Raw genomic sequence first — 15,353 nt, forward strand, 5'->3', positions numbered from 1 at the left:
TCTTCTACATAGCTACTAAAGTCCAGTCCTCTTTTGTATCTGCCCACTTGTAGAGAATCACCCACACTGTGACAAATTCACCCTCGATTCTGCGTGGATGATGCTCAGCAAGTGACTTTCTTTTAGGAAAGCTGCTTGCAGAGCATCACTACAACAAACAGAATCGCTGAGGGATCAATCCAGGTGGGGGTGGGGGAATATCAGCCAGGCAGGAAGCTGGGCCTACCTTCTCCTGGAAGATCTTTGATTTTTCACTGGGTTTTCCTGCTCTGCCTGGCTCTCCTTCTTGCCTGACACCCCACCCCCTGACAGTCACAGATAACTCTGGGTCATCCAACCAACCTGTAGTGATCCAGAGCTGTCTTAACCTGACACATCCAAGGCCCAAGTACCTCCAGATAGGCCCAATTTGTCTCTGGTCTTGGTCAAATCTGATGCACAGCCCTAGTTTTTTCAGACTCCCATTGGCTTCAATGGACTTACTCCATTGTAAATACACACAGGATTTCAGTGTTGCATTCAGTTTCATGGGCAAGTTACCCAGCTCTGAGCCTCGCTACGTTGCCATCTGTAAAATGGATATTTTATTGTACTATATGGAGTCAAATACAGTATGTGGCTTGACATTTGGGACGCAGACCCAGCCTCTGTCATTTGCTCAGTATCTTGGCCTTTGTGACTAGCCATGCTCCCCATGGCAGACATTTTGTGGTAATGCCTGTAGTAACGGGTAACGGGTCAGAGTTAAACATCATCTCCAGTTATTAGGGGTTGAAGCTAAGACTCCATCTTTTCGCTTGTTCTTGTAGTTACTTCAATTTTCCCAGGCAGTTGTGTATTAATTAACCTGTTCATCAATAAACAGCCTCTTGTTTTGGTACCTATAAAAGTGAGTAACCCTGCCTTATATGTGTAGGATGTTTTTAACTGTTTTTAATTATGTGTGTTAAAATTGTTGTAACTCGTCTTGGGACCTCTGGGTAAAGGGCAGGTAATATTTTTAGCAGCAGCAGCAGCAGTAATCATCATCATCATCATATGAAAGGGCAGAGCAATCCTAAGTATAGGAAGCAAGTGTGTGGAACTTATACTGACTTAAATAAAGCTGGCATAAGTTATCCCTATTCCAAACCTGGTTCAGGAGTTGGGCTATTGCCAACTGAGCCAATTCGAGCCTGGCAGAGAGAAAATAAGGCGATAAAACAGAGTTTGACTTACACAACCTTTTTGCTGGCATAAATTCCACCAGGTTCCCAGGTCATGTGACTTAGCTGAAAGGTGTACATCTCTTTGCACCATCCTGCCCCCCCCAACAGCCCCAGGCACACCCTTTTGAGGGGATTTACGCCGGCATAAGTTTCACTAAATTAAGTTCCACTGGCTAAACCAGAATAGCCCCAGCTCAGCCAGGTTAAGGGACTAACAGCAGTATCTCCCTGGCTGCGCCAGGATGAGTTAAGCCAGGGCTCAGCTGGCACAGCCCAAGATCTGTCTAAGCCAAACTCGCTCATCCCAGAGGATCTTGTGTTTAGATTGTGCTGAAAGTACTTAACAGTGCCCATGAGAGTTTCTCAGATTTCAAAATGGGGCCATTGTCCTCAAAAGGTTGGTGACCCATTAGCTTTTCCCCCGTTTAAAATAGTGCTGGACGAGGCCTGTCCTGTTCTTGTAACACGAAGCGGCTACTACAGTTTATTTTATATTTCTATACTGCTTTCCTCATAGCTCAAACCTGAATCAGGAGCAACCACCACTCTGCTCCTGTGCTTTTAACAGCAGCTGGCTCTGCAAAGTTTTTCATGGCATAAAGATAAGCACAATCGAATTGCTGTTAAAGGTATGGGAGGGGGAGAGGAAGGAGGGGATGGTAATAAACAAACATGGCACTCTTAGCTCAAACAGATTGCCTAAAAGCCCTTGGCCCTCAACAGTTGCCACAGAAGAAAATGTGCATTCAGTGCATCCTCTGTCCAGCTCTTTTTCTGAATGATGAGGCAACTGGGTGCAACAGTGGGCAAGGGAGAGACCACTTAGCCAACGGTTTGTTCCCCTCTGCAGGCTTCCTGCTGCTATTGCAAAAGGTCATTTCAATGAAATCTCTTAAGCAAGAGGTTTCCCAGTGGCAACTGCAGAGGAAATGCAGAGTTTCTGAACCAAAGAAGCAAAGAAAAGCTAGTGTAGCGTGTACATGTTGTGTATACATATTAGGCCTGTCACTTGATTAAACAAATCTAACAACATGATCAATGTTTACACAGAAGTAAGTCCCACTGAGTTAAAGTGGCTTACTCTCATGAATGTGTACATAAGGTTGCAGCCTTGTCTGCTTAGCTAAGTGAATTTTAGGCAGAGCTTGGAAAAGTTACTTTTTTGAACTACAACTCCCATCAGCCCAATCCAGTGGCCATGCTGGCTGGGGCTGATGGGAGTTGTAGTTCAAAAAAGTAACTTTTCCAAGCTCTGCTTTTAGGTGATTAAATCTAAATGTATTTGCATATCAATCAAACAATAGCTCTGAAGAATGAAAAAAAATCTTTGCTTAGATGATGCACAGACAGCAGGCACCATCTCAGAAGAGGCCAGATGCAACAGAGGATCGGAACCCTGCATCTTTAATAATTGTATAGAAGGAATTTCAGCAGCTGTCCTTTGTCGTACCAGCAATATCTGCTAAAATTTCTACATAGCTATCAAAGGTGCAGGAGCCCAGTCATCTTTTTCACCTGGGCACCACCATTCCTTGGGCATGAAATGCATGTCTGCTGGCAGAAATGAATGGGGAAGCTCTGTTGGCCTTTGTGAAATGTGCCTGTTCTGAGGAGACGTGAAAGGTAGCATCACTCTCTCAGCTGTGTTGTGAGGATGATGTCAGTAGTTTACAGTAGGTAGAGAGGATGTGGGGGCTTTTACAAAAGCTGGTTGGGTAACAGCTGCTTTGGCATCCTGGAAATGACATGTGCCAGCAGTCTTGTGAGTACCAGTCTTGAGTACAAAGGTGGGGAATTCCTGTGCAACCTTAGATTGCAACTGTCTCTGGGACAGAGGCCAGTCACTAGTCAGAACACTATCATCAAAAGATGCCATAAATGGGTCAGGAAAACATTTTGTCCAAAGTAGCCAAAGAGAGACTGCAATAATCCTATCAACCCAATGAACTTTACAGTGCTCAAGGTGGTAGCATTTGGAATTTGAGGACAGGCAAAGGACTACTCAAAATCATCATAAAGAAGTCATAAGCTGTGCTGGTCAGGAAAACATCTTGTTTTGTTCAAAGTAGCCAGAGAAAGAATATAATAATTCTCTAAACCAAATGAACTAGCATCTGGAATTTGAGGACAGGCAAAGGACTACTCAAAATCTTTATGCTCACATGACTTGTATTTTGTGGTGGGATGGGGACAGAAATAACAAAATCTGGGTAGAATTTGCCATCCATGTGGCCTTAGGAGCTCAGTTCATGATATGTAAAAATAGGACAATTATAAGATCAAGTGATAGATGGGCAGTGAAAATATCAGGAAGTTCCCCTTCAATTCTATGCTAATTTCAAGACATGAAAACATTTCTTAACTCTGTTTCAATCTAAATCATGAATCTGTGCATGTTCCATTTTCCTGGCAGCCAGTTAAGACATCTTAATTTGAGAGACTTGCATATGCAAAACATACCCTTGATAAATAGTTGGCTTCCAGAAGGCATCCATAGAAGGCACATTTTTCACACTGATCTGTATGGACACCAACCCACTGCCAAGACCATGGCTGTGAACATACTAGTCACCACAGCAAGGTGTTTCTGTTAGCCACACCTGGAGGGGGAATGGGTTCATCTGCCAATCCATTGCAAACTTTCTGTGAAGCTGAATTAAAAAAAAACCCCACACTCAAGCTGCTCTCACCAGGTTTTACAATAAAAAGGGGTGGGGATTGACTAACGTTGTATGCCCCCGTTTTCAAAAGAAAGAGGTAGAGACTGGAACTGGCAGAAGAGTGAGTGTGTTTCTACCCCATTTGTTGCCTGTTGAATTCTGACTTCAGAATTCAGACTCTGCACAAGTGTTGGTCACTTTATTAAAAGTGTTCTATGCATCTCTCATGCAGACTGGCAGCAGGGTTTCTCTTAGGCCATGGGAAAAGAGGGAGTGGGAGTGGAGGCTGGGTTGTGCTTAAATGCACAGTAATTCACTGTGCCTGAATACAGCAGATTTGCTATAGAGCAAGGGCAGCCAGTATGGCGCCTTCCACATGTAACTGAACTGCAACTCCCGTCCCATCATCCCTGACTGTGGATGCTGGCTAGGGCTGATCAGAGTCGTAGTTCAGCAACTCCTGGAGGGCCACAGATTAGCTATCTCTGCTCTAGGGATTTACCATGGTCTTCGAAGTTGGTTATGTATGCATGCAAAAAGCCACACCGTTGTTATTCAAATTGATGAAGGCAGTATAATTATCACCCTCTGATTCTGTGTCACACTGATGGGAATATATTACCCTTGGTCCATCTATGGATAAAGCAGGAGAAATTCTTTGCAACTCTGGAACCAATGTACAGGGCAGAGAGAGAGAGAGAGAGAGAGAGAGAGAGAGAGAAAGAAAGAAAGAAAGAAAGAAAGAAAGAAAGAAAGAAAGAAAGAAAGAAAGAAAGAAAGACGTTATTCAGTGTGTTAATGACCTACTTATGCTGCATTAGATGCATTCTCAGAATTATATAATATAGACACTGGGCAGTGCCAGGCCAAGACATTTTGCTGCCTGAAGCAGAGGCCAAATACCCCCAAGGCCAGCACTTTAAAACAAGGATGGGGTGGCCTGTGGTCCTCCATAGATTGTTGGACTGCAGCCAAGGCATATTTTTTAAGTTGTAGTTGTGTCCAAAATGGACACCCAGTAGACACAAATGGAAAAATCAAATTTAATCCACAAAGAACACAAATTCAGATTAGAAGCCACTGAAACACTGACTAGAGCAGAGTTATGAATACAGGATCCCCTTTATAAGCTCAAAAAAAATTGTGGAACCCCCCCCCACGCTAATTGTAATTTTAGCCTCTGTTAATTGAAAAAATTGTGTGTGGCAAAATCACATCTCCAAATATCTCTTTCCATAAAATGCTCCCTGCAGACAGGGAGGTGTTGCTTTCTTTTCTTAATGCAAAGGCCCAATCAAAATGGAATCCCTCTACCCCCCTGACAGTCTGAAGGTGTACAGTCCTGTCTCCCAACATCAGTGGGTGACAGTGTTGGACTAAGATCCAGGTTCAAATCCCTACTCAACCATGAAGCCCACTGGGTGGCCTTGGGCCAGACGTAGTCTCTCAACCTGACCTATCTGACTGGGTTGGTGTAAGGATAAAATGGAAAGTGGGGGAGAACCATGTGCACCACCTTGAGCAACTTGGAGGGAAGGTGGGATATAAATGCAATAATAGTTAAATAAATACATTTCAGCTGCAGTATGTGGACCCCAGCCTCAGCCAACCTGCTGAGCTTTTAAATAATAATAATAATCAGCAATATAGTAGTGATGGGGATGCTAGATTGTGAACACAAAAGGGTGGATAGATTGCATTGAATTAAGCTTATTGGGAGTGGTTTAACAATCAGTCCCTCTTCCCAGGGAACTCTGAGAGTTGTAACTCTGTGAGAGGAATAGGGGTCTCATAACAATTCTCAGCATCCTTAACAAACTACAGTTTCCATAACTGTTTGGGGGAGGCTATGACTGTTAAAATGGTATCATAGTGCTTTAAATGTAAGGTGCAGATGTGACCTCACAAAAATTCATTCCAGCGTTAGTTTTAGTGACAAGAACAAAACTAGACAGCTCTTTCTTTACTTGTAGGTACCTGAAAATGTAGACATGATCTCATTGGATGTACACTTTGATTAGAAGAGTTGTTCATTATTTTATTGGATTCTACAACAGCTGTATACTTGTACATAAGGGGATGCATTGTTGTGTAAAACGTTTCCAGTCAATATAGCAACATAATTTGTTGTAGAACACAGACATTGGACATTGTTTCCATTTAAGCATTGAGATTAAACAAGACTAGTTGCTGGGGGAGGGGGGAAACGTTACCCCCACATAAAATGTCTCCAGCCAAAGTGTTGTATTGACAGAGAATGACTTCTAAAGTTGAAAGAAATCTAAAACCTACCTGAAGTTGTCATATTTTCATTTTTCTAATGCAGTACATAAAACTATGCTAACGTTTAACCTCAATATCCATTGCATGTGACACCCAGGTCTTCCTAGACAGCTATACTTGACTGAGTAATTATTTTGAGAATGACTCAAGGCTAATTGCCCATCCACCTATTAATTTAAGGTATACACATATAATTTTCTCACCATCCCCTTTCTGCAAGTCCATATACCACCTACATCAATCTTAAAATTGCTTTTTAAAAAGTTTGGTTATTGAATGTAAGTGTTCCTGTAACAATAAAATTTCTGTGCAAGCACATGTGTTTTCTTAAGAGACCTCAAGCTGCACTCCTATGCACACTTCCATCATGGGAGTAAGTCTCACTAAACTCAGTGGGGCTTTCTTCTGAGTAGGAAGTATTGGATTGTGCTGTAAATGATTCAAGACTGCTTCCCATTGTTGACTATAGCTTCACAGCATATATATATTTCTGTTTGTTGCTTTCAAAACTGTATATATATATATATATATATACTAGAGAGAGAGAGATACACCTATGTGTGATTGTCATGTATAACAATCTACACAAGGGTTTCACCTAATTCCATACAAGGAATTGCTTTCTATGTCGGAAATGGGCAGTGTATTAAGTATTCCTCCATTGCATGCACTTCTAAATGACTGAGTGACTATAAGACAAATAACTAGAGGTACAACTATATAACCTTCCTTTGACTGTTAGTGTTTTAATAACAAATCATCATGTGCTGTACATATAGAAAATATAAGAGAGAGAGAATAGTTTACATGATTCTTTATTAGGCCAACATCTTATCTAATAAAAGATATCTACTTAGTATCTACCAGATCTTCTTATTTGGCACTGCTACCTACTACCTTGGTGGTATCCCTGCCAGAGGCGGGCGGAGGCAGACAATTTCTACCTGAGATGACCTGCATGAACATGCAGACCATTCAGAGCTCACACTAGGCCATCAATTGTTTGTCCTGTGGATGTGAGGCTGAATTTGCCTTGATAATAAGTGAATTGTGGAAATCAGACGTACTATCGCAGAGACATGAGTCCTCAACTGGAACATTTGGAGGCATGGCTTTTTCCTAAAGACCAATGTGGAAATAATTCCGTATAACCCCCACCCCCCTAATTGCATTGACTGAATCACAGTTACAGATGCAAGTTTACAGCAAAATTATATTTATATCAAGCTATATAAACATATTCAATTTAAAATATACCAAAGACAGATATAAAAAAAGGAAATTAAAAAGGAATACAAGGTAGAGAGGGAACTGAGTTTGCTAATTCTCTCTGTATATATTATTTTTGGTTAGGCTCAGATAAAAATGATGGCTGCATCCACCCAATATTTCGTCACAGTATTCTTCTTTAGACAGAATGGATACAGAAGAACAAGAGATTCTTTGGTCATCATTTATAAGGAATTTTACACTATCTTCATTGGACATAAATTGGTAGCCCTCTAGGTTTTAATACACAGTCTTCCATTTGGGAATATTGTAATTGTTTCTTGGAGTACAATACTTTATGTGAACTTGTTCAGATGATTTGGAGAAGATAACCTTTCTGGGTGGAAGGCAATCATATTTGCTTTTGAGGCAAGCAGACAGGAATGGACTCGTGCCATTAATTGGCATTGCTACATCACAGCTAACCCTGGCAGACACAGTTTTTTAAAGCATCTCAGTAGTATCACCTTAGTGAAACTGACTCTTGAAGCCTACTGAAACCTTCAACGTAAAAATAGCTGGACAGTCTCTTTAGTGACCCTGTCCTCCCTCTCTCCCTTCCTCTGGGCATGGCTATTACAGAGTTGTAGAAGTGATGCCAGAGGTAGATGAGAAAGAGGATCCCTTTCTAAACCGAGTCAGGACTTCTTTGCTGATTATACCTCGTGTGACCAAGATCTTGAGGAAGTTGTTCCGGAACTTCTGCCCTATGAAGGCATATATGATGGGGTTTATGCAGCTGTGAACATATCCCAGGATTTCAGTACTTGAAAGGGCTGTGCTAATGCTTTTACGACGGCCACAGTTGTCACCAATACTTCCAGTCCTCAGCAAGGTATCAGCAAACAGGGAGATATTATAGGGCAGCCAACAGATCAGGAAAACAAACACAACAGCCAAGATGACTTTCATTGCCTTCTTTTTTTGGCTGTTCTTGGTCTGGAAGAGCCTGTGGACTGTCACACCATAGCAGAACAGCATGATGACCAAAGGAAGAATGAAGCCAAACATTTGTGGCAGGATTCTCAGGATCACCCTTCTCTCAGATGTTTGATTCCCTCCAATATTCTCATAACAAACCATGCTGGTGGAGTTAGGTGGAAGGAAAACTTCACGGAAAAGGATCACAGGAAGAGAAAGGAGGAAGGAGAACACCCAGATGCCAACACAGACAAATTTGACCCAATTCCTCTTCTGAGTTACTGCCCGAGTTGCACAAACTATTGCCAGGTAGCGATCAATGCTGATAAAAGCCAACAGCAGGATGCCGCTGTAGAAGTTGACTTCCTTCAGGAGTGACATGATTTTGCACATGGGAGTGCCAAAGATCCATTCATGAGCTTTATATACAGCCCAGAATGGCAAGGTGAGTGCAAAGAGAAGATCAGCAATGGCTAGGTTCAGGAGATATACATCAGTGACAGAACGGTTTCCTTTGATGTAGCTGATCACCAGAACCACCAGGGAGTTGCCCACCAGGCTTAAAAGGCATGTCAGGCCATACAGGAATGCCACTATGTACTTGAACAGAGTTGACATATTCTCAGGTTTGCAGGGTTGTGCGGCTTCTACACTGCTGGGGTTGATGGTGTTGTAGTCATAATCACTGTTGTTATACATGAAGCCAAAAAGATCATCTCCAGATAGAGATAGGTCTCCCATCCTTGTGGTCTTGCTCTCGGCCTGTGTAGAATATGAAACCAAAACAGGCACATGTACAAGTTCATTTAAACCAAGGGGGTATATTTCAGTTATGCATGACATTTTGAATGTAGCTGTGTACACACCCTACATTTAAAGCACATGGTTTTCCCCAAAGAATCCTGGGAACTGTAATTAACCTCTCAGAGCTACAGTTCCCAGCACCTTTAACAAACTACAGTTCTCAGTATTCTTTGGGAGAAATAATGTGTTTTAAATGTGCTTTAAGTGTATGGTGTGTTTGCAGCCTAAACTTTTGGATGTGTCAGGAAAAAAAATCCTTTTGCAGTTCTCAAAATGCTTAAGCATTTTAAAAAAGAAGTTAAAACTGCAGCATCTTAAATTCTGATGTTGGAAGCATATCAGGCTGCATACACACCATACATTTAAATCACATTTAAAACACATACCCTCCTCAAAGAATCCTGAGAACTGTCGTTTGTTAAGGATGCCGGATATTGTCGCTCTGTGAGGGGTAAACTACAGTTCCCAGGATCCATTGGGGGAGAGGAAATGTGCTTTAAAAGTATGGTATGTGCTCTCCTTCAGGCAATGTAATATAATCATCAAACAATATAGCTCAAATGAATAATCTAATGATTCAATTCCCTGCAACAATGCAAAGACTATTGTTAATCAGAGTAGCCCTTGTAATCTATATTATACCATACAATGTGCAGAGAACCCAGAGGTGACCAAAACAATTCACTTTGGGGTTGGGGGGGGATTCTCTCCAGACCAAACTCATTCAAGGAAAGATCACAGAATAAAAAGATCTTCTTAGGAATCTGGTGCTATTGGCTCTGCAGGCACATTTCTGAAGAACATCTCAGCCTTGCTGGTGGCACATGGTGGAATTGTTTGCCTTGATTAACTGAAAGGATGGGGCATGTGTATAGATCGTCTTCAGTTATACTAGATCATTTTAACTTGCATCAGGTGAGGACTAGCTCACTATCTGCGTTGTAGAGATGATTATTTTTATTGTTATTTCTTTAAATCGGGGATGGAAAACTGTGATCCTCCAGATATTGTTAAAACTACCACTCCAGCATCCCTTAGGGCTAGCTGTATTGGCTGGGGCATTTGAAGAAGGTGCAGAGGAGAGCTATTGAGAGATGTAGACTGGAGATAAGGGGTGTGGACTTGGAAATGTCCCATGGGTGTGGTAGAGAGGTCTGGAGAGCCACATTTGGCCCTCAGCCTCAGGTTCCCCACTCATGCTGTATGAGAACATATGCCTGGCTGCCTTTTCCAACCAATTGTATTGATTTAATAAAACCAGCCGGGCTTTCTTCCATACAAGCGTGGAAATGTCTGACAACATAGATATACCTGTAGTATGTAAATTCTAGAGAGATCCCAGCTATGCAAGTTGAATGGCAAACCATTCTGCCTACTGAAAACAAAGACTGGGTTTACCTTCAATCCACAGAGGCCAAAAACTATTTAAGCAGAGATGTTATTTAATTTTTAGAAGTGTTTTTTGTTCCCAGTTGCTTTGTATCACATGATAAGCCTGCTTTTCAAATATCTGTTTTTTGTTTTAGTTTTAGTTCTCTTTCATTTCTGTTGTTTATTGTGTTTATTTTTTAAAAAGAAGTTTGATAAACCACTGAAGAAGTGATCAGGCCTGGTGCCAGCTGGCTGGTTGGGGGCAGCTGCTGCTCCATGACCCGTGCTAGTGTCAGACTGTGGGGCCCAGTGACCCAATGCTGCTGCAGTTCGCAGAGTGGGAGCTCCCAGGCAATGCCCCCCCCCAGTACAGGCAGCACTGGCTTAAATAAGCCAGCCACTCCACCTACCTCCTGCGTTGTCATTCCAGCACACTGCGTGCGCAATGCCTACCATCAACCAAGATGGTGGTGGGATGTCCCTAAGCAGTTTACACCCCCACTGCCATCTTGGGTAATTGAAGGCGTGTACACAGAGCATGCTGACGCAGAAGGTAGATGGGGCGGGCAGCCCGTGCCACCTGCATTGCGAGGGGGGGTTGGGGGGAGTATTACACTGCAGACCTGGGGCAGGCTGGTGCCCAAGGGCCCAGTCATGCCTGCCACCAGCCCTGGAAATGTGTTTACATTCATACACACACATAAATGCATGAAGGGCACATATAGATACTGGGCAGCCAAAAAATAATATACAATAAAGTTTGAGAATCTCTGCATTACAGGAATATTAGGCCAATATTGGGTGCTTCCAGATGACCTGTTTATTGAACATTCATTGGGATTTGTTTGCATGGAGATAAGGGCTACACACCATAACATTTAAAGGACATTTATTTTTCCCAAAGAATCCTGGGAACTGTAGTTTGTTAAGGGTGCTGGAGATTGTAGCTCTGTGGGTGGTAAACTACAGTTGCCGTGATTCTTTGGGGGAAATAATATACTTTCAATATATTATGTTTACATGACCTAAGTCTCACTGGCTATTTAATTAGTAGTCATTCTGATTGTTTTGCAGGGAGGTTAGATGATGTTGCTTCAAAGCTTTCCACTGCATTTTCCCTTTACAAAAAGTCAGATCTTTTGGGAAAGTGAGTTTGTTGCACAAAGCCTTCCAATGAATTATAATTGCACAACCTGAATTTGCTGGTATGTGATTGAATTGCACCCTAAAATAACAACTGTCTGGAAGTGCCCATTGTCTACTATGAGGACACCTCACTCACAACATTTTCCCTTTATAATACCGCCCAAGTGGGGAAACATATATCTGTGTACAACATGATATACCCTCCTGATGTCTTGGACTCCAGCTCCCATCAACCTCAGCCAGCATAGCCAATGGTCAGGTTTGGTGGGAGCTGTAATCTACAACATTTGGACAGCACCCCTGCACAGCATCATGAAACAGATAAAAGTGTTTATTTTTCCATTATAACTTCTAAACATGTATAATAAGCTCTGCAAAACATACATGTGGGCTATTTTTTTCTTTTTCTGTAGAAAGGATATGTCAGTATAGGTAAAACTACACATGTGAAGTAGTCTTCACTTTACAACGCTGTGGGGAAATCTGTGTCAACAACTTCGTTGCTTTTGTTGTCTTTGTAAGAGGAAGTGTGAGCACACCTCTTTCCCAAGATATATGTCATGTTTGCCATGCAAGTCTCATTTCTAAGGTCTGCATTGATAATGCAGCTGTAAACTGAGGGCTGCCTCACACGCAATTTTTTCCCCTACAGTGACATACGCCCTCTGATTTAAAGTTGGTGAACAGCCGACGCTGGAGATATCACTCCTTTATCTATTTTCAAAATTCAGACGGACTCATTTATGTGCAAAGAAAAGTCAACAAATAGGTGATACTTCTCATTATTCTTAGCATTTGTATGATTTGTAAATTAGTGGTATGATGATGAGCTCAATGAAGATTTGGATATCCCGGTTCTAAAGCCCTGTTGTAACAAGCCAGGGAACACAATTTCTTTTGCTTGGGAACTTCCACTGAGATAGCACCTCCTGTGATTGGATGCTTCGTTGGACTGACGTTGTAAGCTCCCTTTTGCTCTGCTGGCTAGTCCAGTGGAATCCAGCATATCTGCTGCATAGCCAGGCATTCCATGAGGGAGCTGTATGTAACACATGCTGCATACCATGCTTGGTTAGGCATGCTGCAAAGAAAAAAAATGTGTGGCATGTTGCAATGCCAATCTGTGTTGTGTAAATCACCAAGCCCTACGAAATGCATATGGAAACTCATGCAGAGGTGCAACTGCTTTTGAATACCTGGCAATTATTTCCTCTATAAATAGGTGCTCTGCTCTAGAGGCAGCTTCACATTCATGCTGAGCAAAGAACACTTGTACTGTTAACTGCACCCTTCCACTATATAAGGGCAGCAACTTCTTCCCTTCACCTTCCTTTTTCTTTCCCAGTCAAAATTTAGACTGTAAGCTCTTTGAGGGCAAGGACCTCTCTTTTTGGCTTATGAAAGGCAAAGTATTGAGAGAGCTGTAGCAGCAGCAGCAGCAATATAAATAACAACAACTTATAATAATTAATAACATCATCTACATCTCATTGCCAGTTTTAGAACCCTTCTCTAAATAGCTGTTCCACCTCAGACATCATTCCCTATCAGTTCCAGATTTGTGATCTCTGTATAAACAGCTACCCCACATTAGAGATAGCTGTACTCCACAGTGCATCGCTTCATATTATAAATGTCCCCGTTCATTTGGACATCTCTCTCTCTTTCTCCCTCTGTTTTCTTTTTTCTGATTATTATTTAAATTGGGAGATATGCTCATCAATTCAATGATAAATTATGATCAGTGCTATAGTATCATATTTAATAAGGATTTAAAATGGAAAATTTAACATTTTACACAAAATCATCTTTAGTAAGATTTTAGTGTGCAGACTGGCAGTGCAATGCAATGTGAATATAATTACTGTGATGAACAATAAGGATCACAGTATCAAAATGTTGCAGCAGCTTAACTTCTAGCTTTCTGGACAATTACTATACATCTAGAGGTACAGAAGCGCATTTAGAACTTTAGCGCTTGGAATATCAAGTCTTGCATATTAATATATTGTTCCTAATACATTCATGTATTGTCCTTATCATCACTCTCATCCTCAACCTCACTCTTATGGAAAGTTAGCCAGGGTCATCCACTTACCTGCCTGCTTTAGAGAATTGTCTTGACAGCACAAAAATGTGATGCCGAAGGTGCGAATTTTCAAGGGGGAACTGGCCTTTGCAAAACTTCCCTCCACAGTGCACAAGGAAGAACATTAAGGCCTCATTTGTATTACCTCAGAGCTTGGTTGAGGAATTGGCTGTGGATGAATATAACAGGAAACAGCTCAAACTGTGATCAGTGTAGTGGGTGGCCACCTCAGTTCCTTCAGTGCCTGTGGATTCCCAAACACGATACTGAACTTGATTACTAGTTCACAATTCCTTACTTGCATAGAGGTTCAAAATATATGTGTGGCTATGTCATTTGGGGTGGCCTAAAACGTACTGTGGAGTGCACAGCTACAGATCCTTATTCTTTTCTACATATTTTGGCTTTTATGACATGGAGGCATCACACTTGACAGGGCCCTGCACCCAAACAAAGAGTTGAGCCAGATGCAATTCAATGCCATCTCACAGAGAAGACTCTCCTGGAGTCACGGGAATATTATTTGAGGTGCCCCAAATCTTATTGTGGGTTGCACAGCCCCATTTGTAATTGCCATCTGGAGTCATCATCACACATTAATGAGCATTGTCTGGAAACAGCCGTTCTGATTGCATAGAATGAGTGTGGATTTTGAAGGAAACAGTCCCCCACTCACAAAAATATATGATATGGGATATATATTGTAGACTGAGCACAAAAGAAGTTATGAATGTGTGGGGATCGAGGACAGGATCTATTGACATTATGCTGCGCTGTCATCTCTGCCTTCACACTTTCAGGATCCAGTTTGATCACATCTTCCAGCCTGCCCCTAAATTATGGCTAAGAGCACACATCATCACAAGCCTGCTGCATGTGTGCTGTTTAAGGATTTGATCTAGTGCAAATGCTTGGTGTTGTATGGCAGGATTTGTGAGATCCATAATACATCAGAGAACCAGTGCTGTGCAGAAGACAGACAGGTGGACATGAACCCTGGACACTGGGGTTCCACTACTGCCATTGTCTCTCAGTCTTATTCTCTAAATGTGAAATAGACTTCCGGTTCCGGTGTCAGGTGAGTGGCTGGTTTCCCCCGGTTGTCTGTTTAACATCTTTAACATCTTTAACTATAACTGGGAAACGCTTGCTCAAATTTATTACCGCCTTGCCCTCAGCTGCTAAGGATAGCACAGACCTTATTTATATTTCACTCCAGACTGGAAAACTGTGCTCTAGCAAGGCACTTACCAAAAACCAAGCTGCTGGCTGCTGTGGCCTTGAGGATACTCCCACTTTGGGTGAAAGAACAGAGTGCTCATTAATGAGCCTAGCTTGCTCCGACGGCCTTTAGAGCCGTGAGCTTTCCAGTAGCTTATCAACAGCTCTCTGCAACCAGGCTTTTGGAAAAAGAAAAGAAAAAACTCCTGGCTCGTATTTGAATTTTTATTATTATAACACTATAACAACCAAACATTAGGTAATCAATAACAAATAATCACTCACATGGTTCTGACTAGGAAAGCTTGGAAAGCTCTAGATGTTAGCTCACCACTTAAAAGTATAGCCACCTGGAGTAACAGATGGAGAAGGAAGAGGTCC

General features: G+C 41.9%; 1 protein-coding gene across 2 annotated transcripts; it reads right to left on the reverse strand.

Annotated features, from left to right (window-relative positions):
• Positions 1–5,950: 5,950 nt before the first annotated feature.
• Positions 5,951–15,112, reverse strand: LOC133376671 (C-X-C chemokine receptor type 1-like). 2 transcript variants are annotated; one of them, XM_061609265.1, is made up of 3 exons: positions 15,003–15,112; positions 13,761–13,920; positions 5,951–9,103 (listed from the first exon to the last, which is right to left on the reverse strand). In XM_061609265.1, the coding sequence occupies exon 3, from the start codon at positions 9,080–9,082 to the stop codon at positions 7,997–7,999; it is 1,086 nt and encodes a 361-aa protein (XP_061465249.1). In that variant the 5' UTR covers positions 9,083–9,103; positions 13,761–13,920; positions 15,003–15,112; the 3' UTR covers positions 5,951–7,996. The 2 variants fall into 2 exon arrangements, with proteins under 2 accessions (XP_061465249.1, XP_061465250.1); XM_061609266.1 differs by lacking the exon at positions 13,761–13,920.
• Positions 15,113–15,353: the final 241 nt, after the last annotated feature.

The sequence above is a fragment of the Rhineura floridana genome, chromosome 2, assembly GCF_030035675.1.
Source record: "Rhineura floridana isolate rRhiFlo1 chromosome 2, rRhiFlo1.hap2, whole genome shotgun sequence".
In the NCBI taxonomy this organism is placed as follows: domain Eukaryota; kingdom Metazoa; phylum Chordata; class Lepidosauria; order Squamata; family Rhineuridae; genus Rhineura; species Rhineura floridana.

Coding starts and splice junctions, on each gene's coding strand:
- LOC133376671 (XM_061609266.1), bottom strand. CDS start 9,082: ATGGGAGACCTATCTCTATCTGGAGATGATCTTTTTGGCTTCATGTAT.